At 34.9% G+C, this 25039-nt stretch overlaps 2 protein-coding genes and 2 long non-coding RNA genes across 5 annotated transcripts in view; 2 read left to right on the top strand and 2 right to left on the bottom strand.

Annotated features, from left to right (window-relative positions):
• The window catches only part of myo7ba (myosin VIIBa), a 63234-nt gene extending 62493 nt beyond the window's left edge, over positions 1 to 741 (top strand). For both annotated transcript variants that reach the window (XM_087257292.1, XM_087257293.1), the window contains exon 48: positions 330 to 741. In XM_087257292.1, the coding sequence (XP_087113418.1) occupies positions 330 to 419 (90 nt within the window). In that variant the 3' untranslated portion in view covers positions 420 to 741. The remainder of the gene's footprint in view (positions 1 to 329) is intronic.
• A 638-nt stretch (positions 742 to 1379) lies between these two features.
• On the bottom strand, positions 1380 to 10765 carry LOC147843535 (uncharacterized). Its single transcript, XR_015493734.1, has 3 exons — positions 9804 to 10765; positions 9527 to 9616; positions 1380 to 2476 (listed from the first exon to the last, which is right to left on the bottom strand). It is a non-coding gene; the product is annotated as an uncharacterized LOC147843535 (long non-coding RNA).
• A 708-nt stretch (positions 10766 to 11473) lies between these two features.
• Positions 11474 to 14127, bottom strand: si:ch73-194h10.3. The gene is given in 2 exon segments (NR_170225.1): positions 11474 to 12056; positions 13811 to 14127. It is a non-coding gene; the product is annotated as a si:ch73-194h10.3 (long non-coding RNA).
• Positions 14128 to 14137: 10 nt separating this feature from the next.
• Positions 14138 to 24813, top strand: gpr17 (G protein-coupled receptor 17). The gene is made up of 2 exons (XM_087257295.1): positions 14138 to 14244; positions 20475 to 24813. Exon 2 carries the CDS (start codon positions 20482 to 20484, stop codon positions 21499 to 21501), a length of 1020 nt encoding a protein of 339 aa, XP_087113421.1. The 5' UTR covers positions 14138 to 14244; positions 20475 to 20481; the 3' UTR covers positions 21502 to 24813.
• The last annotated feature ends 226 nt before the right edge of the window (positions 24814 to 25039 follow it).

Raw genomic sequence — 25039 nt, forward strand, 5'->3', positions numbered from 1 at the left:
CATACATACATACAAACATACAGAGTTGAAGTCAGAATTATCAGCCCCCCTTTGAATTTTTTTTCTTTTTTAAATATTTTCCAAATGATGTTTAACAGAGCAAGGAAATAACAGGTGGCTAATAATTCAGGAGGGCTAATAATTCTGACTTCAACTGTATATACAAATGAATTATTAAAATTAACAAAAAATAAAATTAACTAAAATTATTATGTTGAAACAAAATTAATTTTATTTGAATGAAAAAACAAGATTACAGCAATTAAAGAATTTTAATAAAACAATTTTTTTCTAGTTTTAAAATAACGGTTTTATCCTGTTTTCACAAGGGCTATAAAATGGATGACTTGCTGACTTCCTACGTCAACATGTACCTTAATGAGAGGAGAGGACAAAGACGAAATCAAACCTTTGACTAAAGAAAAAAGAATGTACAGTGCTGTTATTTCAACACACAAACACACAAACACACAAACACACACACACACACACACACACACACACACACACACACACACACACACACACACACACACACACATATATATATAGGTTTATATATGATAAAACAGACTGCATAATTGTTTGCCAGACTGCAAAAAATGTTTGTTAGACATGCATTGTTAATTTTTTTTTTTTTTGCATCTTGCAAAAATGTGTAATGCCAATCTTTTTATTTTTCTTCTTAAGACAATCTTAAATCCATGTTTTCAAAACTAATAAAGTATTATAGTCATCAAATCCCATTTGTGATGAATTCTAAGTAACACTGTTAAATAAATGACTATAACCATTTGTATACAGTCATGAAAAAGTACTTTTCAAATGCAAATTTCGAGGGCTGGCATGTTTTGTAAAAACAAATGAATCTACAACGTTTTGGAAAAGTCGTGGAAATGTGCATAGCATTTTTTTAAATTTGTCTTCGTTGACCATTTTTGGGCACCACAGTGGCGCAGTAGGTAGCACTGTCGCCTCTCAGCAAGAAGGTGGCTGGTTTGAGCTTCGGCTCTGTCAGTTCGCATTTCTGTGTGAAGTTTGCATGTTCTCCCAGTGTTAGCGTGGGTTTCCTCCAAGTGCCCCAGTTTCCCCCACAAGTCCAAAGACATGCGGTACAGGTGAATTGGGTAAGTTAAATTTGGCCGTAGTGTATTTGTGTGAATGAGAGTGTATAGGTGTTTCCCAGAGATGGGTTGCAGCTGGAAGGGCATCCGCTGCGTAAAACATATGCTGGATAAGTTTGTCGGTTCATTCCACTGTGGTGACCTCAGAATAATACAGGGAATAAGCCGAAAAGAAAATGAATGAATGAATGAATTAATTAATTAATTAATGATTTTGGTTAAATTACAAATACATTATGCATATTTTGTGCTGTCTTTGCTTGTGACATTTTGTGCATGCATGCTGAATTGGAACCTTTGCTTCATTTTCATTCACCTTATAAAGTAGGGGACATTTTAAGTGCTGTGTCCAGAAACAAGTCTGTAACTACTGAGGTAAGATACTGTGGATGCTAAATTTGTCTAATTTGTAGGTATTCTGTGGAAACTTGTTGTAAGTTTCCAGACAGTTAAGCAACCAACTTTGTATCTGGTCAACAAAACGTTAGCCCTCATATATTCATGTTCTACTTTAGGACTGACTAATTCTTTTTAAACTGATTTTGGCAAATACATTATATTTTGTGTCTCCGGAATGTGTCTGTAAAGTTTCAGCTCAAAACACCCATCAGATTATTTATTATACCTTTAAGAATATTGGAATTTTTTGCTCTAAACACATTGTAGCTGTTTTTGTGGCCTGTGCCTTTAATGCTGTTTCTCTCCGCCCACCGTTCCCACATGCCTGTCAGAGTGTGCCTCAATCTCCACCTTGGCTGCATCAGATAAACAGCACAGTGACAGACATGAAGAAAGCAAATCTCATGTAACATTTGTAAAAAATGCTACAGTAAGACCTTTACCAATGATAATCTGATGTATTTGTTGTAAAGTCTAAGAACGATAAGTCACACACAAGGTCTTTACAAAGTTTACGCACGCACACACAGACACATACACACACAGTATGCATTTAACTTTGCACTGTTTTTGCATGCAAATGTGACAGGCTACATGTTAATATCCACTGCTGTATGGATATCCATTATGTTAATGTACAAAACAAACCTGATTTAACGTCCACAAAGCATCGTCTTTTATAATTATACTGACACGCAGCTGTGGTGATAAAGTAAAGGTGGTAAAATCACTGTAATTGATTACAAACATGCATGTTTTTAAACCATTTTAAACTTGTAAAACTTTTTATTGATCTCATTTGATGATGACTGATGATCACAGAGAGCTGAACAGATCTTTTAATCCCAGTTGCTTTGGGCACATTCTGTCTTGTTGATATGATTATACGCGTTACTACAGAGACATGTAAATACATGACTGTCAATCAATTTGGTGAGTGGGGAAATTGCACTCTTACAGATGTTACTACTTCAATGTGTTCCTTGTGCCGCCATTCATACCGCGGCGACAGCGGTACTTGATGCGCCAGCAGCATTTGACCGCTGGGTGGCACTTTAACCACAGATATTCAGCTTTGCCTTTTCACAATGCTAAACAGACTGTTCTGTAGGCGTAGCTTACTGTATGTGATGTGATGTGTTCAATTAAAATATAATTTTAATTTAGTTTTTCTGGTAATAGACATGCTCTTACACTATACTATGCTGTAGAAAAGATACATGGTGAGAAGTCAAAAAGCAAATATAAGAATTAAGTTATTAGCCTTCAGTGCCCGATTAAATTGCGTTGGGGTGAAAATAATGTTTTGATTTCTTTGACTATCATGGCAATGTTATTATCTCAAATCTTAAACGTACGCATATGAAAAACAGCAAAATAATATATATTATCCTGCCGGTAGAGCACATTACCTCACAGTTGTGAACTTGCGATCACCTCAACTTACATTTAAAATTTGTTTACCTGTTTATTGTAAACTTTTTAAGTGCAAAGAGGATTCGTTTTGGAAAATAGAATTGAAGAAATGAAAGACAACTAAAGTGAAAGCATATTCAGTACAAATAAGTAGTCTTAAATAAATAAATAAATAAATAAATAAATAAATAAATAAATAAATAAATAAAGCAGTCTTTTAGTCTAAATATAGAGAGATGTAGTTTGCTATTTTGATAGGACTAAGACAAGATATTTTCATTTATGTTTTAATTTACGTTTTTATTTACATTTTCGTTGTTGATTATATTTTACTATCTCATTTTATGTTTCAATTATAGTACATAATAATAAACGAATAATGAAAATAAATAAAAAATGAAAATAGGACATAAATTAAGTCTGGCAGGTTTATTTTTAATAATTTAGTTTCAGTTCCGTTTTTTTTTGTTTCAAAACGTCAATGTTCTGCTTTAAAGTATAACTGTTTTGTTTTGTTTTTTTACTTAATGGCTCAGTAACTTTTGTATTTTAATTTCATATTCAGTCACCTTGCATATGCGTGTGAAATATAATGCGCATAACCGCGGAAAAAGAAGAAAAGGCTGTCAGTTAAAGCTAATCAAAATTAGCTATATTAAAATACAGCATTTATGTTAATACAGAGTCAGGCAGAGTGTGAACAAACTCAAGGCTAAGATATGCGCTTGTTTTTTAATGCATTTAAAAATAAATGCTATATAAATAAATGTTTTTTTTTTCTTTTTTTGTATGGTAAAGGACAATGCACATTATGTTATTGATGTAAACTTAGGCTAAAACTTACTATTGATAAACGTGACCTACCTCAAGCAGATCACTTAAAGTGTAATAAAAATAATGTTGCCGCAGGACATAAACGAAGTCCCGCAAGTTTATTTTTAATAATTTAGTTTCAGTACTATCATTTTTTTTTTCTCAAAACATCAATAGCACCTTCAATAATCTAAACATTAAAGATGGACCGCAAGATGTGTTGAGTGGCTATATGTGGTGAAGAACGATGGCAAAGCTAAGTGTGATTATTGTAATAAACTAATAAGTTATAAAGCAGAGAGTCCCGACCAACAGGACTGACTTAGCATATGCGGTTGGCTCATTCTTCACGAATATAGAATTAAAATAATGGCGCGTTAGGTTCATTGTGCATCCCGCAGGTGCAACCAACAAGAGTTGTGCATTTTAGTTTAACTTTTTTGCGCGTTATAAGCAGCTCGGTGTTAGTTTTTAATTAAATATATCGAGCCGAAACTAAGCAGCGCATTCTCTCCGCCTCCTCCTTTATAACCAGCTGGACACGCTACTGAAGCAGGAGAGACACTCCGACGTTCATAATCTTAGCTGATGTGTCGGAGTCGAAAGAATATATCAAAGAGGAATGTTCTTTTTACAGTGCCGATATGTTTAATCTTTTTTTCCATGTCATTTCTCTTCAGCAAATTATATTTTTAAAGCTGCTTGATTCTTTTAAAACCGAAAGCAGAGCCCGTCAATTGGTGTTTTTTCATAAGATACTCCTTTATTAATGTTTTATTTTATGAGTGTCTTTAATGTGCTTTTTAATAGTTTTATTTTATTCAAAGCAGCACCTAAAATCGAATTTATCCTCAAATCGTGGCATGAGAGCGATGTCATGGCGCATATATTGCCTTTTTTTCTGATCTTTTTGCATAAAGGTTTTAATCAAAAGACAGGTAATTTAATTACTTTCGATGTGCTAAAATATTTGTTAAATAAATGTTATTTAAAAAAGGCATATGCAATGTGCTCTGACGGGTAAAATCAGATTCTTTCTCTCTTTCAAGTTCAAAGCAAATTTGAATGCCAAAGGATTTTAGATATGCATATACAAGACTATATGTAGTATATTAACATCAACAAATTAATAAAATAAGTAGCAAATGAGAAATAAATGACAGACAAGTTGATAAAAACAGACATTATCTCTAAAAGTTATCAGAATTGCAAGATTAAAACAGCTGAATATAGGCCTAAAATAAATCTAGAAAGCTTGCGCAGGATATTTATTCTTTTTTTTTTTCGAATAACGAACAATTTCAACCACGGGGAGATACCAACAGCTTGATTTGCAGTATTTTCTAACATGTTAGAAGAGGGCAGCGGACATGGCTGCCGGTGGGGAAGCGGCTGTGCCCTCAGCAGACGGAGCTGCATATCCTAACTAAATAGTGCACTAAATACTCCGAGACAGGCACGTGCACACATAGGGCTCAACCTGTGCAGTGCACATGCCCTTTTTGGATAGAAAGTGCCCTTCCAAAATGATCAAAAGTGCCCCCGCGACGCAGTCGGTCCCGCCCTTCAGTAGGCGCGCGACAATACCGCGTCAACACCGCTCTTCAGTAAGTTCAGACTTCGCAAGTTTGATCAAGGCTCTTCTTCTCAGTTTGATATGGAAAACATACCGAGGACACGCGTCAATCTTCACAGGGAACAGTGTACTTTATAACTTCATTCACATCACCCTGGCTACGTTGTTTCACTTCTCAACAATAAAATGTAAACATGATATAAGGAACTGCCTATTTTTATTTTAATATTAACAACTAAACAGACAACAGAAATGTTGAGGCGCCGTGCTGCATTATGAGCGTCATCTTCACTGTGTGGACATTTATAACAAAACGGAGCCGATAACAACTGTCTCCTTTCAATTTCAGTGAAAATACGAAACATACCCTCTCTTTTGCTGAATATCAGTTTTAATAATCGATAATGGCCATTATAAAAGTATAACATACAATAAGTTTATACATTATAGGAAATAAAGGCAATCGATGAATGTGCTTACATTAATCATTAACTTATCTTTGCGCTCAGCCAAAACACGTTACCTGAGAACAAGTAATAGATTCCAATGACCAAAGTCAGGGAATATGTCGTTAGATAAAGACAACAAGATGAATGAAATATCACGTTAAATAAATATAGCGAGATTAGATCCAGCGGGAGATGCTTGATGAGAAGTCCGACTAGCAGAGCTCTCATCTGGGTAGATGGGCTCCAGCGATTGCCAAAGTGTGTGTGTGTGGTCACGTGATGTGCGTTTTCAGCGTTTTGGTGTGGACGGAGAGCAGTTCAGAAACACTGGGTAAAACGCGAGTGTGGACGCGGATCGTTTTCATTCTAAAACGCCGTTTTAAAACTAAAACGCACTAGTGTAAACGGGGCCTTAGGCTATTCTATCGTGATGACACCATAAAAGGACTTCAATGCATTGATATAGGTAATAGGGATACAATGAAAAGCCGATTTCACTATTGACCCTGTTTTTATTCATTGACGGCTTCCCAACGCCGCAATTCTGTTGCGCGAAAAAAAAGCTGCTGCAAATAAGCAAATTTATGACAATACACATTTAATAGTTTCATGAAAGTAGTAGCTGGTGTGCTACATCTGCGTGATTCTGATTTGACATTCTTCTGCTAAACTTGCTCTGTGTTGAGGTGTAAATGGGCTGTGCTCTTTGCTATTGAGGCTATAGACATCAAGGTGTAAATGAGCTATAGTTCTCTTAGCAACTTTCAATTTTGAGGTGGGGGAAGTGGGAAGAGGCAATTGAAATGTACCATCTCTAAAAATACAAAGGCCGCTTACGCGGCATTTGTGTTTAAAGATTATTACCTTATTTTTATTTTATTATTATTAATTTATTCATTCATTCTTTATTCATTTTCTTTTCGGTTTAGTCCCTTTATTAGTCTGTGATCGCCACAGCGGAATGAACCGTCAACTTATCCAGCATATGTTTTACGCAGTGGATGGCAGGAGGGCCAGCTGGGGCTTCGGGACTGAGTGAAAGGAATTTGCCCCGAGTCTGGGAAAGATGGCTTGCCGTAATTACACTAGTTTTCCTATCGCACACATGCGCCAAACACATAAAGAAATAAATAAAAAAGGGAAAGAAAACATCTAGCCTTGAGGTCTTTTTGCTTATAATCGCCCTTATGTTTCCGTTTTAAATGTAAGGCTGTTGCATAAAAAAATACAATTTTAATTTATAAGTTACTTTGCTGCGTCCCCCTTGATGTTTCAATAACGCATAATAATCTACACACCATATTAAAGACACAGCAGACATAAAGGTTGTGTGTGAGAGCCCGAGCAAAAAAGGATCAGAAATTGATCACGCACGCACAGGAAAAAAGGCAATTATGCAACACATGACATGCATCGCTCTCAATTGACGGGCTCTGCTTTCTGTTTTAACATAATCAAGCAGCTTAAAAATAATTTGATGAAGAGAAATGACAGGAAAAAAGTAATAAAAAAAATAAAAAGATTAAACGTATCGGGACTGTTAAAAGAACATTCCTCTTTAATATATTCTTTCGACTCAGATACATCAGCTAAGATTATGAATGACGGAGTAGGCTATCTCTCCTGCTTGCTTCAGCAGCGTGTGTCCAGCTGGTTATGAACGAGGAGGCGGAGAGAATGCGCTGTTTAGTTTCGGCTTGATATAAAAACTAACACCGAACTGCTTATAACGCTCAAAAAGTTAAACTAAAATGCACAACCCTTGTTGGTTGCACCCGCAAGTTGTGTTATGTATATTTGTGGCTGTGAAGTTTATTTATATATATATATATATATATATATATATATATATATATATATATATATATATATATATATATATATAGGCTATATATATATATATATATATATATATATATATATATATATATATATATATATATATATATATATATATATTGAGATACTGAGCCATTACAAGTAAAAAAAACAACAACAAAAAACTAAAATTTTACTTTAAAGAAGAACAGACGTTTTGAGGAAAAAAACTGAACAGAACTGGAACTAAATTATTAAAACTAAACTTGCAGGACTTCGTTTATGTCCTGCGGCAACTTTATTTTTATAACACTTTTTTTTTTGCCCCGAGTCTGGGAAAGATGGCTTCGTCATTACACCGATCGCACACGAGTTACATGCGTCAAACACATACATACATAAATAAATAAATAAATAAATAAATAAATAAATAAATAAATAAATAAATAAATAAATAAATAAGGGAAAGAAAACATCTAACCTTATAGGCTGAGGTCTTTTTGCTTATAATCGCCCTTATGTTTCCGTTTTAAAGGCTGTTGCATAATACAATTTTAATTTATAAGTGACTTTGTTGCGTCCCCTTGATGTTTCAATAACGCATAATAATCTATACACCATATTAAAGACAACAGAAAGACATAAATCTTTACAAATTACCTGTCCCCTTTTGTAGACTCAAAACAAGTGTCAAATCTTGAAAAAATTGCCTAAGCCATATTAAAATATAATTTAAAGAATTACATTATCGGATAAAACCGCATTAAATAAATAAACCAATATAAAACAAGCAAAAGCAAGCTATAACAGTTTAGGTAGGTCTATGTAGCCTACATAAATGAAACCGTTAAAGTCAAATTAAACTTTCATTTTACAAGATATTTTTTTTTTAAAGATTTTAGATATTTTCTAAAAACAATAAACACCAGAGAAGGTTTAAATATTTATATAGAGTGTACGATGATAATAATTAAATCGTTCAAACAGAGCGTTTTTTGGGGAGAGTGAAAGCAGAATGCGACCTTTTGATGAATTAGCTCTAACCTTTGACAGTTTTTTTTCTTTCCGCGGTTATGCGCGCATTATATTTCAAATGCATATGCAAGGTGACTGAAATTGAAATTAAAATACAAAACATACTGGGCCATTAAGTAAAAAAACAAAACAACAGTTATACTTTAAAGAGAACTTTAAAGAGAACATTGTTGATTACAAAAAAATAACTGAAAACTATTAAAAATAAACCTGCGAGATATGTCCTGCGGCAAAATTATTTTATGAAGCAGTATTCAACTTAAGCTCTTTAGACCATGCGCCTGACCGTTTCTTAGTGTTTCACCACAAGGCCTATTTTTATTATTTTTCATTATTTGTTTATTATTATGTACAATAATTGTGACAAAATTAAATAGTAAAATATAATTAACAACGAAAATGTAAATAAAAAGGTAAATTAAAACATAAATGAAAAGGTCTTGTGTTAGTCCTACCAAAATAGCAAACACTGAAAATCTCTTTACATTTAGGCTAAAAGACTGCTTTAATTTTTTAATTTAGGCATACTTAGAATATTTGTACTGAATGTTTGTGCTCTCATATTAGTTGTCTTTAACTTCTTCAATTCTATTTTTCAAAAAGAATCCTCTTTGCACTTAAAAAGTTTAGAATAACAATAAATCGTGTTAACAAATTTTAAATGATTAATAAAGGAATTATAATGCTTTGACTTATTGTTTAATCTCATTTACAAGCACAATAGCATATTTAAGGCTGCTGTGTGGGCTATTTCTGTCGGTTCGCATCCCGTCCCTTTGCGCCCCCTGGCGGCTCATTCACAAACTGCGGTCATACACTAAAAACAAAGCGGCTCCTATTTCAAACGGCGGCGGTATATGACGCGGCGGTAATAGTCACTTTGAACTCTCACCTACTGTATGTCACTTTGCAGTGGGCCTCAAAATGGGAGGGATTTGAATCCTATTTTAACATCTGGACTAAAAGATAGCCATTTTGCTAATTTTCTCCCTTGACAGAAATCACAGTTTTGTTGTTTGTTATGTAGAGTTACTTGTTATTTGTTATTCAAGCTGAAATCAAAGGTTTACTTAATAAATTATGCCAAATCTTGCATTTTCAAATGTGATTTTTGACAGTAGGTTAATGCTGACAACAATACAGTTTGTGGCTCCACGGAGCTCCTGAGCTCACGGTATTTTTCAGTAATTGTTTATTGATCCTATTCTTCAATGCAGAAGTGCGCTCGTTTTTGCGATTGTTTTAGAATTTCCGATTCAGCTCCCTATGGGAGAAATGACAAGGAATAATAAACCGCAGAAAACAGTCAAACCACTCACTCTACAAACAAGCATGTCCATTACTATACAGTCAAAATAGAATCATATAATAAGAAAATATCAGTTTGCAACATCAAGCAGCATAATGAGTTGTTTTTAGCGTCTAAAAACGAATGGAAAAGAATAAGACCGGAAGTCGGGCTGCGCCCGCTCATATGCAGAGAATAAGTGAATATTGTTGATGTAAAGTTAGTTGTAAATCATACTAACATCTGCATAATGCAGTTTACCTACTGAATTAAAAATTCGCGAACTGTAAAATTACTTAACCCGCTTCCAAAGTTTACTTTATTCAAATAGATTTTTAAAAATTTTAATCTGTCATGTTTTATTTTTCATTTGGTCAAATGAAAGATTTGTAACTTTATATGCCATTTAGTTTGTTTTCAGGCATTTATTGTTTAATATTTGAATATTTTGACTTAAAATAATAATGATAATGATAAATGTTACTACCACTTTGCTTCTTTTCTGTCCTTGGCCGTTCACATTTTTATGTAACTACTGTATGTTGTGCAAGTGTTAACTGTAAATATTTATTTTGTATTATTAAATTAAATTGACATTTAGTTTTTGTTTTTCTTTAACAAGTTAACACGCAGTCATCACATGAAAAAAAAATATTATTTAACTAACAATCATGGAAAAGTTACAGTATTTTTGAAGTTAATACAAGTTAAAAATGAACTTTAGGGCTGACACTATTGACTATACTTATATTGATTAATCTATCACATAATTTGTGGAATTTATACCAAAATCAAATTTTCACTTGAGATCATTTTATTTAATTTGGAACGTGGGCATTCAGTAACTAAAAAAGAAAACTAAAAGAAAAGAAAACATATATATATATATAATATATATATAAAATATTAAAATTAAAATATATATATTAAACAAACCAAATGATCAGCATCAAGCCTGTATAAGACATCATTGTACATCACTGTCTGTTGGGTGTTAGTGATAAACCTTCTACTTGCGTCACTTTATCATGTTTTAAAGGCAGACTGTTTGAGCTCTTAAATGTGACACAAGACTAGTTCTTCTCGTGTTTCGCCCTGGGGCAACAACGTCTCGAGGGACGGCATATAATGTGGCTTGGAGACGTCCCAATTAAGACTTGGCACTGTATTATTTGGCTCCATTCTTGTAGAATAGAGCCGACTAGATAGTGGGCTCATTCAGTGCAGTGAACTATATTAGCATATCGTTGAAGACAGGGCCCAAACAGAAGAAAAAGAGATGATGTGTGTCCCGCACAGCTGTGAAGTCGCAGAATGAAAGACAGATTATTGCTCTTGCTGTTCGCTCGCGGCTCCACATCTGTCTGAACATCACATGCCCTTATTTTTGCTTCAGTTATGATGGTCCACAGCGGGGATCCGACAAACAAGGGCCTCCATTTTGGCTCTGAGTTCCAAGGGGCCTCTTCTGTCTGGCCTTTCCACAGTTCATGTTTACAGCATTTTTATTCCAAATTGCCAATTTACTAAACTGAAATATCAAACTGAAACAGGAGGCTTTAAAGGTGCTGCTTTTTTCTATAATTCAATTAAATTCATGTTTATTTCTATAGCGCTTTTAAAATATAGACAATGTCAAAGCAGCTTAACATAGAAGCTCTAGTAAATTTAAACTGTGTCAGTCCAGATTACAAAGTTGAAGTTCAGTTTAGTTCACTTCACTGTAGTTTATTTGTCACCGCTGAAAGTCCAAACACTGAAGAGCAAATCCATCGATGTGCAGCTCTACAAGTCCCAAACCAAGTGAGGAACAAAACTTCACAAAGTGACGAAAGTAAAGTAAGAGACCAGGCTCAGTTGTACACCACCATTTTTCCTCTGGACAAAACTTTCTGTGCAGACCTGCAGTCTAGGCATTGGAGGCTGGAGAACGCTGGAAATCCATCGTGGAGAAACTGCAGGTGTGAGTAGGTCACCTGTGGGTGTCTCATGCTCTTTGCTCCTCCATGACCGCCACAGCTTCTGCGCAGGAAACTGCACGCTCCAGGTCTTTGGATACTTTGGCATCAATTTTGCACAGGTCTTGGATCGCATCAATGGGGCTGCATGATCTCTAGAGGCCTCGGGATGAGTTTTTACTGGTAGAAATAAAAAACACTTAGCGTAGCTGCTGTTCATAGTGTATTTAAACACGAAATGCAAAAATGAAGTGCTATAAATAAAAATAGTAGTTATATAAACAAACACCCAAAGGATATGAGTATTTCTAACAAAATGTCGAGTGCATTAAGACAGGAGGAGTGTGTTCTAAGGGGTGGTTTGTCAAGCCCACTCACCTGCGTAGAGCACTCTCATGCATTATACTGTTATGTAAAGCATTGTGTATATGCTTTACTAAAAAGATAGGTCTTAAACAGAGAGTGTTTTGAGCCTCAGACATTATCAGGAAGGCTAGAGTTTAGGACCCATAAATGAGAAGGCTCGACCTCCTTTAGTAGACTTAGCTATTCTGGGTACTACTAGAAGCCCTGTTTTGAGATCTTAAAGAGTGTTTAAATTTAAGTTAAATTATTCTCTGATGCCTACATACAATAGTAGGTATGTGTTTTTTTATAAACTGCTGTGTGCTCATTTATTTCCCATAAAATATCCCTAGAATCAAAAGTTCCATATTGACCCTAATTGGAAGGGTTGTGAATAATAATGGGCTCTGCTCGTGCAGCATCCTCTCTCTCTCTTTATCTCTTTATCTCTCTCTCTCTTTATCTCTCTCTCTCTCTCTCTCTCTCTCTCTCTCTCTCTCTCTCTCTCTCTCTCTTTCTTTCATTTCATTCATTCATTCATTCATTTCTTTTCGGCTTAGTCCCTTCATTAATCTGGGGTCACCACAGCAGAATGAACTGCCAACTTATCCAGCACATGTTTTATGCAGCGGATGCCCTTCCAGCTGCAACCCATCTCCGGGAAACATCCATACACACTCATTCACACACATACACTACGGACAATTTATCTTACCCATTTCACCTGTAGCGCATGTCTTTGCACTGTGGGAGAAACCGGAGCACCCACTACCTACTGCGCCACCACGTCACCTCTCTCTTTCAAATTCAATTCAATAATTGTTTTATTGGCATGCCAAATGTTACAAACGTGTTGCCAAAGCATTTATAAAATTTACACATGAAAACCAACTTATAATAAAACACAGTAAATAGAAGTAGTAATAAGAAAAAGGTGATTTATATATAATAGTTAAAAAATATATAAATAATATATCATATTATTCAATACATCATATTATAATTTAGTATATTATTCTCTCTGTTGTAGATAAAATTTAGGCTAAATAATTGAACTCGACAAAGACTTACAGAGATGTATTGGGTTGTATTTTGAAGCTATAATTTCAAAGAAAACGCAGGCATGCATTAATATCAACCTCTGCAAAAACAGATGCTGTTTAATAAAGTGTATTGTGGTTCTTTAACTTCAGAAAAATGATTTAATGATACATAAATTGAGATAATGTGAGATGAGATCAATTCACCGGTTATTCTGTATGTTGAGGCAAAATCTGATTAAAAAAAATTGAAGTGCATGAGAGGATTTGTGCTTTCATTCTAATTTATGCGCATATATTTTTACTGGATTAAAAATGTGTACAATTACATTTTTTTTATTTGACAATTCTATAATTTTTGCACATCCTATTGTTTCCGTTCAGAATTTTTTCATACAATATCCTAAAATGTGCATAAAAGTAGATGAATGTAAACACAGATATTGGGTAATCTGTGGCATTTATTCATAAGCAGCCCTGTTAAGCGCTCTGTTCATCTTCTGTGTATTGATATGGTTTCAGAGGGGGGTTTTCGGGGGGGCTTCTAACCTAAAGGCGTGCTGGCCCTCGTTCCCATGGTTCCCCAGCGGCTCCACATTGCGACCCTGGCATGCCATTATTCTCCCCCTGTCGAAATGTGCTTCTTCTTCTGACTCGGGTTATTGTGGAGCGCACAAGTGGCCCTCTGAAGAAAATAGCAATGCAGAGAAAGATAGAGGTCAAGGGTCACATTAGAGCCTTCCCATCGCAAACCGCCGTGTTGTGATCAAATTTGTTGGCAACACAAAAAGAGCCACAGTATTGTATGTGAAATCCAGCGTGGTCTGAGCGAGTCTCACTTCAGTCCATTAAACTGCAGTGAGTCTGCTGAACACTCTCACTTTCAGGCAGCTCTAGGAAACTGCACAACTCCCTCTGCTCTCAGATCAGCTTCAGCTCAGTCATTCAGTTCTGCACAGGCTGTTGAAGGAACAGCCCTGCTGGTGAGTAACTTCACATACTTTTTCTCGCTGCCTGTGTTTTTGTGTGTGTTTTAAACTGAATGTTTGTTTTTTTTTCTATTTAATGATTTATATTTTTCTATATTGTGATTTTTTTTTCTAGTCATTCAACAAATGCTCTTTTAATTATATATAATATACACAGCTGAAGTCAGAATTATTAGCCCCCCTGAATTATTAGCACCCCTGTTTATTTTTTTTTTTTATTTCTGTTTAACGGAAAGAATATTTTTTTCAACACATTTCTAGACATAATAATTTTATTAACTCATTTCTAATCACTGATTTATTTTATCTTTGCCATGAAGACAGTTAATAATATTTTACTAGATGTTTTTCAAGACACTTCTATACAGCTTAAAGTGACATTTAAAGGCTTAACTAGGTTAATAAGGTTAACTAGGCAGGTTAAGGTAATTAGGCAAGTTATTGTATAATGATGGTTTGTTCTGTTAACTATCAAAAAATAAAGCTCAAAGAGGCTAATAATTTTGACCTTAAAATGGTGTTTAATAAATTAAAAAACTGCTTTTATTCTAGCCTAAATAAAACAAATAAAACTTTTTCCAGAAGAAAAAATATTATCAGACATACTGTGAAAAATGTTCTTGTTCTGTTAAACATCATTTGGGAAATATTTAAAAAAGAAAATAATCAAAAAGGGGCTAATAGTTCTGATACCGACTGTATATAAAACTGTATATTCATTCATTCATTTTCTTTTTGGCTCAGCCATTAATATATAATTATTATTCATTGTCTATATTGTTTAATTATTTAGCATTAGCAAATAATTAATTTATCCCTGTTACTTTAAAGATATGAACTTAACCTATTATTTTTTGGATTTAATAATTTTTTCATGAAAATATTTTTGTTGTCTTTTTATTAAAATGTTAAATGCATTTACATGCATGCCTGTTTTTGTTTTGTATTTTTTTTTCATATTTTTTATTATTATTCCTTTTAAAAATGCTATATTGTATAAAATTGTTAGATACTGTATAAGAAATGGTATGCCAAAATATACTAGAAAAGTGTAGTTTATAGTCATGCAATAAAAGATGGAATTTTAAAGGCATTTTTTGTGCAATAACAATAATACTTAATTTTTAAGTGTTTTTTATTATTATTATTATTATTATTTTAAAAAGTTTCATTTAAGCAGGAGGTAGTTAACCAGTATTAGCTTTCCTTAAAAAAAACAAAGCCAATCAAAATAGCTCCGGAGTTTTAAAAAAATGCAATTGAACATGTTCTGTATGCTCTTATTTCTCATATTAGGCCAGTGTAAAAGAGCGCAGTCCTTGGTCTGTACGTTGATTTGTGTTACTCTGTTGGTCCGCATGAGCTCTAGTTAATCTGCCTCATTATTTCTTCTGCTGCTTTTGTGTGATATGCAATAGGAGCATTAGTGTCACATTGCAACCTCAGCTTGACCTCCGCTTATTCCTTTAACACAAAAGTGATTCTGTATTGTCTACAGCCTGTAGAAAACCGTGTTGTGCTATACGCTCTCAGTTGTAGAGCATGTTGTCCAGCACAGTAAAGCAGGACTAAAGTGAGCTCAAAAATACGTTTACAGCTGAAATGATCATATTTTGTTTCTACAACACACCAGAGAAACATCACTTCACATCTGTTTTTCATGCATAATTGCGCCTTTTTGTGTCTGGTTTTATAGCTCTCCGGTTTTATCTGTTGACGTCCTTCTTTGGACTGTTCTCTGCTCCACACCCTCTAAATGTTTGTCTCTGGTCTTCTGAAAATATTGATAAGGCTCTCCGTGTTACTGCAGCTGCACTGGGAACTCACTGACAAATGTTTTGGTAGCTGAGTTTAGTCATGAAGACAGGCTACTTTGTGCAAAATACAAATAAAAAATGGTTTTGCTACTTGCAAGTAACATCTTTCTGAGGAATATTCTAGGGGGTGTGGTATTGTTGTCTTTCCTAGAAACATATTTTTTGAGTTGAATAGATTCCCATTCCTTGGTCCTCTTTATATAAATTGTAAAAAAAAAATTGATTTGTGTTGGGAAAACATAAACGAATTAAGTTAACTTAGTATTTGTAAGCTATTTAGTTTTTACAAATGTAAGTACATTATATATTAAGTATAAAAAATATTAGGTTGCCCCTCAAAAAAAAAATCCAAGAATTGTGTTTTTATTTCAGCTCATTGCAATATATTTTTTTTTTATGTGTGCGTGTGTTTACTTACATAAACACACACACACACACAATGACAATGCAATTGTTGGATTTTTTTGAGGGACAATTTATTACAAAAAAAATTATTTATATATATATATTAATTAAATAATTATTAATAAAAATATTATTATTATTGTTATTACTATTATGATGTGTTTGAACATCTGTTCAGAATGTTTGGGGCAAAATTTTTATTTTTTATTTTATTTTTTTGTGTGTGTGTGTGCAATTTTAAATAATTAATTTGGTATTCGTATTCCAGATCAAAGTTCAGTTTTTACAACTGAAGCAAAGGCTCTATTTTTGGTTCTAGAATGTATTGAAAATACTAAAAAACACTGTTGTATTATTTTTTCTGACTCCAAATCATGTCTAAAAACATTGAATTCTTTTAAGCTGGAGCTTCCCATTATTTTTGACATTTTTATCAAAGCGAATGAACTACAGAGAAAATGTTATAATAAAGTCTTCTGCTGGATCCCAGGACATGTTGGACTATTTGAAAATGAACAAGCTGACAAAGTCCCCAAAACAGTCCTGACGAAAGATAACGGAGTGCAAAATCCCACCTTCAAGTTTAAAGCCACTAATAAAGTGCTTTATGCTTTATTCTCAGTGCTCAGAAAATAAACTTTTTGAAATTCAGTCAGAAATAGGAAGAAAATCCAATATACTTTTTAACCCAGGACATGATGAGATTGATTATAAAAGATGGCGTATTGGACACACCAGACACATGAACATTTACTCAAAGGAGAAGAACCCCCAAAATGTCAATACTGCAACGAAAACAATCTGTTAAACATATTCTTGTGGAAAGCCCTATTTTTTATGTTATCAGGCAGCGTTTTTTTTTTTTTTTTTTTAATGAAACTTTTAATGAAATATTTTCAAATGTGAATACTTTTTAAATTGTAAAAAGTTTACCAAAAGTAAACCTTAAAAACCTGTTTTAGATTTTAACTTGTATATTATTATCATTTATGTATTTATCTTGTGTATTATTTATTACTGTTGATTACTTTTATTTGTTAGAATATTTATAGAAAAGTTATATTTATAAAATGTGGAAAAATTGATTTATTTGTTTTTTGCCATGCCATAAAAATACGAATACAAAATGCTCTCAATTAATTAATTTACTTTAATGTATTTATTTATTTATTTAAACTTCTTCACCCATATATATATATATATATATATATATTGTTGTTTATGTTTTATTCCTGGGTTGGCAAAGCTGAATTTTTTATTGTCAAATCTTCTTAACTCTAACATTTATCACATGATCCTAGTTCCACAGTTCCTATTCATTATTCTTTGAGTTATACATTTTAATCTAGAAATCTTAAGTACATTTAGATGCTCATTTTCTTTGCTTTACTTACTTATTTTGCAAAACTTTAAATAGACCCTGACAATAGTGCGTTATGTTGCTGACCTATACAAGAAATCTCTAAAATCATTTAGAAATTGAATGAAGCAACATTAATTTTATTATAGGTTAACATAACATTTATTCAATAAGCAAAATTAAAACAAACAAGAGAAATTCAGATCAAGCTCAAGTTTACCCTGTTTTGAACCTTCCTTTAAAAGGTCTTCAGCTCATGCTGATTTTTCATTGGGCCTGATTATTAATAGAGCAGCTGATATTGGATGCCTAATCCAAATATGATGCCTCTTATAGACAGTTTGCTCATCGAATCAGCTCATGATTTAACACAGACGCATGTCATAAAGACAGCTGGCTGAGGCTGAAAGCAGATCCAGGGAGGGAAGGAGTGTGGTGTGGCATTGGATGTCTGTGCACCTTCACCCCTCAGTGGAGAACAGACATCTGCTCACGCTCCTAAAACACACATATCAGAGACGCTGCCAACTAAAGCCAAGCAGAAGACAGCTGAAACACTCCCTCCTTTACTGTTGCTGCTGTTATAAAGAGTGTTGTATTAGCAAAGTGTCCTTTTTTTTTTTGGCTCAATTTTTGTAAGCATGTTTGAATAACAGAAGTATTAGGAAACATTCCCAAAGGCAAATTAAAACTTGCTCAGTTATGGGAGTGTAGGGAGACTAACTCTATGTCATTTGTGGTGTTTCATGGAAATGTGGGGAGTTAAAGATCCCTCTGTAAAACAGTGTTTTACAGAATAATCAAGTCACTATGACCAAAAATATATAGATTTTGTGGAAAATGGTTATCAAAATTAGAGAACAGGTGTAATTTTAGTATCACAAATATAGATTACAACAAAATTTCCTCAAGTTCCCAGCAGTCAAAAATAAGTAGGAAGTCTAGAAGTTCTTACATTTGTGTGACTTCTGAACAGATCACTTGTCTCGCTAGGGGTTGGGACAGTTCACAAAATTGAAGTTTTAGTTTGTATAATGGTTCTGTGGTCACTGTTTTTGTTGTTGTTGCTGTTGTTGTTGTTTTTGTTGTTTATAAGAGGTCACTGGTCTCTCAAAAGACATTACTAACTAGTTTCTTTCCGAACATTGCTAGTCTATGCACTGTTGTGCATCTAGATTAGCTGTTATTTAGTATCTTACACAGTTGATGGAATGTAGTGGAGGGTTTTTTTACCAGCAACTTTGTCACCAAGGATTTTCCAGAGATTTTCAATAAGGTATAGGTCAGGACTCTGGGCAGCCATTTCATTAATTTAACGTTTCCTGGAACCGCCTTTCCCATGTTGCTGTGACCAGGCTCATTAACCTCCATGAAAACTGTTGGCTTATTGGTGGAGGAACCATGTGTTGCACAAAGAGCTTCTGATGAACATTGCATTCATTTTAATATGAAGCTTTATGAAGCCCATGATGACACACCAAGCTGACCTCAAAGAGCTAGCGGTGACAAAAACCATTTGTGTTGTTGCCTTGAATTTGCTGCATCTGGTGCTGTCTGGGCCACAAAGCAGTGAGTGAACATCAAGCTGATGACAGTTGACTGTCTCTAGAATGTGTATTCTGAGCCTGCAAATGATTTTGATGTACTTTTTCATAACTGCAGGTGGCAGTATATTCTGTATTGTAATTACACATAAGAAAAACAAAACTTGTGCTGCACACATACAAGCCGTAAACAAAGCAGTATTTCCAGATAATCACCAATAACTTTGAGGAATTTGAATGTTTTCTAATTTTGTTTTCTTTTATGAAATAAAAAAGATTTGAGAATGTAGTTCTTTAGATTGCAACTATACAGTTTATTTATAAAGATGGGGCCTAATTTAAATATTTATAATTTCTGCGTCGGCGGTCATTAGCGTGTCATTGAGCAGAGCAAAGACTGTTGACGTTGTCCATCCACAAGATGGCGACAGCGACAGCGACTGCATAATAGGAGAATAAAAACAGCATAATTTCTAACTACAGCTGTACCAAAATTGAGTAAAAGAGTTTTGAACCAGTGTATACATGCAATATTACACTTGTAGCAGTGCGATATGGCTGTATATTGTCACAGGTACGAGACTAAGCCACTTGGCCTGCAACCTTGTACATACGCACGCCTCCCACCAGTGCTGATTTACAGCCATTTTGCACTGCTACGAGTGTAATATTGCTCATATATAGTGGTTCAAAACTCTTTTACTTAATTTTGGGTTTTATTTTTCATTGGCATGATTAAGGTGTTACATGTTCACATATTTCCAACCCCCTTAAAAATAATATTCTGAATGTCTAGAATGACTTGACTCACTTTTGATGTTCCTATTATGCCATGGGTTTCCTGTGGAGGTTTGGTTTAAGAGTTTGGGTGTTATATGGTTAAGGTCATATAATAAACTCTTTACTCTAGAAAATTAATAATGCCTATGGAAACCATATATATAATTGTGTGCATCTTATATATATATATATATATATATATATATATATATATATATATATATATATATATATATATATATATATATATTATAGTATATAAACTGAGAAAATGATTTAGAGGTAATAATACAACTGTGCATATTCTTCTGTTTTCAGTTATAAAATGGAGTCCTCCTTGACAGAACTTCCCACCTTGCTGCCCAACCAGTCCATGGACAGCTGCCCACCGGTGGAAAACACGGCAGAGAACATGATGTTTGGAATCTACTACATCATAGTTTTCCTCCTGGCACTAAGCGGCAATAGCCTTGCCCTGTGGATCTTTGCCCGCCAGAGAAACAACTCCTCACCAGCTAACGTCTTCCTGCTCCACCTTGCTGTTGCCGACTTGTTTTATGTCTTTATTTTACCCCTTAGGGCCACTTATCATTTAACTGGAGGTCATTGGCCATTTGGTGAAATCCCTTGTCGTCTGGCAGGCTTTTTCTTCTATGTCAACATGTATGCCAGTTTGTACTTTCTGGCCTGTGTTGCAGGTGACAGATACCTTGCTGTGGTGCATGCTGTACGCTCCCTCAAGGTCAGACGTCCTCGTTACGCTCACATAGCCAGTTTTGCACTTTGGATTTTGGTCATTGTGTCTATGGCACCCCTGCTGATCACCAAGCAGACTGTAGAAGTCAATGGCTCAACCGTATGTTTGCAACTGTACAGAGAAAAGGCCTCGTGGCGTGCACTAGTCTCTCTTGTTGTAGCTTTCACACCACCATTCATTGCTACACTATCCTGCTATCTGCTAATAGTTAACAGTCTGCGCAAGGGTTCAAGGCTGGAGCCAGCCCTGAAACTCCGGGCTCTCCGTACCATCGGTCTGGTCATGTTTATCTATGTAGTGTGCTTTTTGCCTTATCACTTAAGTCGTGCAACTTTTATCCTGGGCTACGGACACCCAGACCTGTCCTGCCAAATCAAAAGAGGACTAGCTCTGGCTAACCGTCTTACCTCCTCGCTGACCTGCCTGAATGGGGGTCTGGATCCTCTGGTTTACCTGTTTGCAGCAGAGAAGTTCAGGGGAAGCGTTCGCAGGATTTTTTGCCGAGACAAGTCAGGAGGGTCTGGCGCTACTAGCGGGGAGCTAAAAGGGACACATGAGAGTTCTCTGAGTGCAAAATCTGAGTTCTGAATAAGCAAATACAGAGGGTATGAACATTTTTCATCAAATTAAGTGATGTCGGCCAACACTTCCTGATCATGTATGGTCAATATAAAGTCCAGGCCCAAGATCAATTCACACAGCACTGACAGATGCTGCCCCAAAGATCAGATTTATGTATTAGCCCTGTTTGGCATTGCTAGGCACCTCAGTGATTTAACATGTTCAAAAGATACTTGTAAAAAACATAGTTGCAATACTTGATTCTGATCGGTTAAGCCATGTTTAAAAATTATACTGCAAGCCTCACTACACACAGTTTTCATATAGCAAAATGTTTTATGATTGGCTGGAAGATATAGAATTATTCTGCATTATAGAATAATGAATAGATGACAGAGTTTATTTTAGAGCTCACCGTTCTCTATCTCTTGCTCACAGCAGACTAATGGAAGATATTCTGCCTAACGATCAAAATGAAAGTAAAATGACATTTTGCCAAATAGGGTGAACCATATTTGGAATTTGTACTCTGAATTTAGGAAGTCCAGTGCACACACACAGGAGTGTGCAGATAAACACTATGTTAATGAATTCTTTAGTTGTAGGGCCCAAGGAGCAGTTGGGGGTTTTGCTCAAGGGTCTTATAATGTAGTAGTAGTATTCATACTGTTTTATACTTCTGTGTCGAGTGATCGTAGTGACCCTTGGCGCATGCCTTGCACGTTCCATGCATTTATGTTTCTGTGTGCTATTGCCCTGCATTAACACTTCCGAAATGCTATCTGGTAGTAGGATTTTATGTTCGTGTGTGTGGAGTTTCTTCACTGGTGTGTTTTTAAAATGCTATTTTAAAGTAGCTAAAACTTGCTCATTCTGAGGCAGGAGCAAGAACATTTATCATAAGGTAAAAACAAAACAAAAGTTTCTATCTGGAGCTCCTTCACGGGACTCAACACTTGTAAAAACTTGCTCAAACAGGTTAGTGTGGTTCTCGGTCCCGCCCACACTTGTCATCGCTACCAAGCTGACCAATCACAAAGCTTGCACTACGTGTTGTTGAGATATGTGGTCACATTTTTTGTGAGGTCGGTGTCAGCGTCAGCCACGGCGAGGGCTATGCAACCATGCAAACGCTGCGCTGAAGCATACGCACATGCGTTTGCTTGATGCAGAAGTAGAAATCAGCCCGGTTTATACTTCTGTGTTGAGTGATCAGCATAACCTTTAGCACCTGCCTTGTGCATTTATACTCCTGCATGCTTTTTGTGTTGCTCTGCAATAACACTTCTTAAATGCTAACCAGCAGTAGGTTTTTACATCCCTCTCTTTCGAGTTTTGTTTTTTGTGAATGCTAATGTATAAGTAGTTCAAACTCGCTCATTCAGAGACGGGAACAACTTTAATCAAAAGGTAATCACAAAACATTAGGAGCTCATTCATGAGACTCAACACTTCTAAACACTTGCTCCATCGGGCTTGCGGCTCTCAGCAACACCCACACAACTACCAAGTCTACCAATCACTAAGATTGGGCTACATGCCATTGGGACATGTAGTTTTTTTGAGAGGTGCTTGTCAGTGTTGGCGTCAGCCATGGCGAGGGCTATGCAACTGTGCTAAAACCGCACCGTACCATATGCGTGCACTTGACGCAGAAGTATAAATCAACCTTTAGCCATGATATTAGCTTTAGAAGAGAGCACTGGTTATTCACTCCCCCCACCATCAATCCTGGATAGACCTGAATCTGCAACCTTTGGGTCTGACTTTCAAACAATTAGGCCATCGCTGCCCCTAATTAAAGATCATAAACTTTTTTCCTGTGTATATATTTGCATGTCATGCTTAGAAATACCACTGTGAGCAAAGTCAATTTTGTCAAATTATCATTTTATTACAACTTAATTTTAAAACCACTTACTGCACTGTCAAGAAAATTCTTCTCATGAATGAGAAACATTGATGCCAGATTTCCCTTCAATCTGTCATGAACTAGTCTAGTTTAACTTGTAGTTGTGTCAGTCTCGGATGTCAAAGTTCTTTAAAGAGTTTTACATACAAGTCTGTTATTGTAGGGACATCAGCATTACATCTTTACACCCCTTAACACTGAATAAAACAAAGTGTGATTATTTACTTTACTTGTCAGTCAGGTGGCCTCTGTGCAGTCCTTGGCCAAAGAAATCAAAACTATAATAGTACTCTTCGGATAGATAAACAGATGCATGTAAAGGAAAATTAAATGTATTGTGACCAAATTAAATAAGACACCACACATTAAAACTATTTCAGACCGTAACACCTACACTATTAAAAAAGGCTCATTATTGTCACTGTTGCAATCATGAGGGAAATGTTCTGTTCTCGAAAGCTGTTTTACAGTAAAAAGTGCGGTGGCCGAGAGCGCTTAACGAACTGCAATTTAAGAAAGCACATGCAATTACACAAAACACCAGCAAATAAAGAAACGATCTTCATCACTTTGATAGCACACGTGTTGCAAATTTTCAAACATTCTTTACACTAAAATACACTAAATATTTATATATTAAAAAATAAAAGATAAAATTTTAAGATAAAAAAAAGGTTATTTGGGGAACCAAAAACGGTTCTTCTAAGAATCACTGTGAAAACTTTATTCTAGAACTTTTATTTTTAAGAGTGGAACATTCAATTTGGTATTTAGTGTCATTGATTATTTTTCAAGCTGAAGAATTGCCTTTAATTTATTGCGAAGCAAGAACACAACACATAAATCAGAGTGGAATATCTGAAAAGTGACATCTTATAATCAGCGTCTGTTGGTGCAGTAGGAATTGGCCTTAACGCATCGCCAAGTATGTAACTTGGATGTGAAAGTGATTTGGGGCTTAACTTCAAATAATTAGTGACTACTGAGTAAGCTGCCAAAATATTGAGGAATCCATTGAGGTTTAAGAAGGCATGACATACATAAACTCTTATGCTTGATGTCTTTTATACATCAATGTTTTTATTAGCATATTGCCTTTTTTGCTATTGATATGCGTTGACTTGTACTTGTGAACAGTGAGCACTTCCTTACTACACATTCTTATTGAGTTCAGTGTAAATATATGACTAATGAATTTCATACCACTTGTCCAACCTATGCATATAATCATTTTGTAATGGTCCACAAGGGGATTTTGTGATTATAGCATTCTAAGGCTGTGGATAAGAATGTGCGGGTCAAAATGAACACTACTTTTACATTCCTTGAAGGCTACACTTGTTATTAAGACACTATATAACCAGCTAATAATCTTAATGTATTTTTTATTGTTCAATGTATATACAATAAAAATATATATCTGAAAACATTCACCCTTTTTTGTTTTCAAAAATGACAGTTTCATAATGTTTTATAAAGCTTTATACACTTTTAACTGTAATACTTATGTCCACATTTACAGAAATGACAGCAGCACATTTGCTGGCATGCTGCATCCCAATTCGCCTATTATCCGTCCTAAAAAGTATTTGAAAATAAAATTAATACGTCACGAAATGGAGTATGTTGAGTATCCCAAAGGTTGCCGCATGG

This window comes from Danio rerio, chromosome 6, assembly GCF_052040795.2.
Source record: "Danio rerio strain M-AB ecotype USA chromosome 6, GRCz13ab, whole genome shotgun sequence".
Classification (NCBI taxonomy): domain Eukaryota; kingdom Metazoa; phylum Chordata; class Actinopteri; order Cypriniformes; family Danionidae; genus Danio; species Danio rerio.

Excerpts from the sequence above, each read along its gene's own strand:
- gpr17 (XM_087257295.1), top strand. The coding sequence starts at position 20,482 with ATGGAGTCCTCCTTGACAGAACTTCCCACCTTGCTGCCCAACCAGTCC.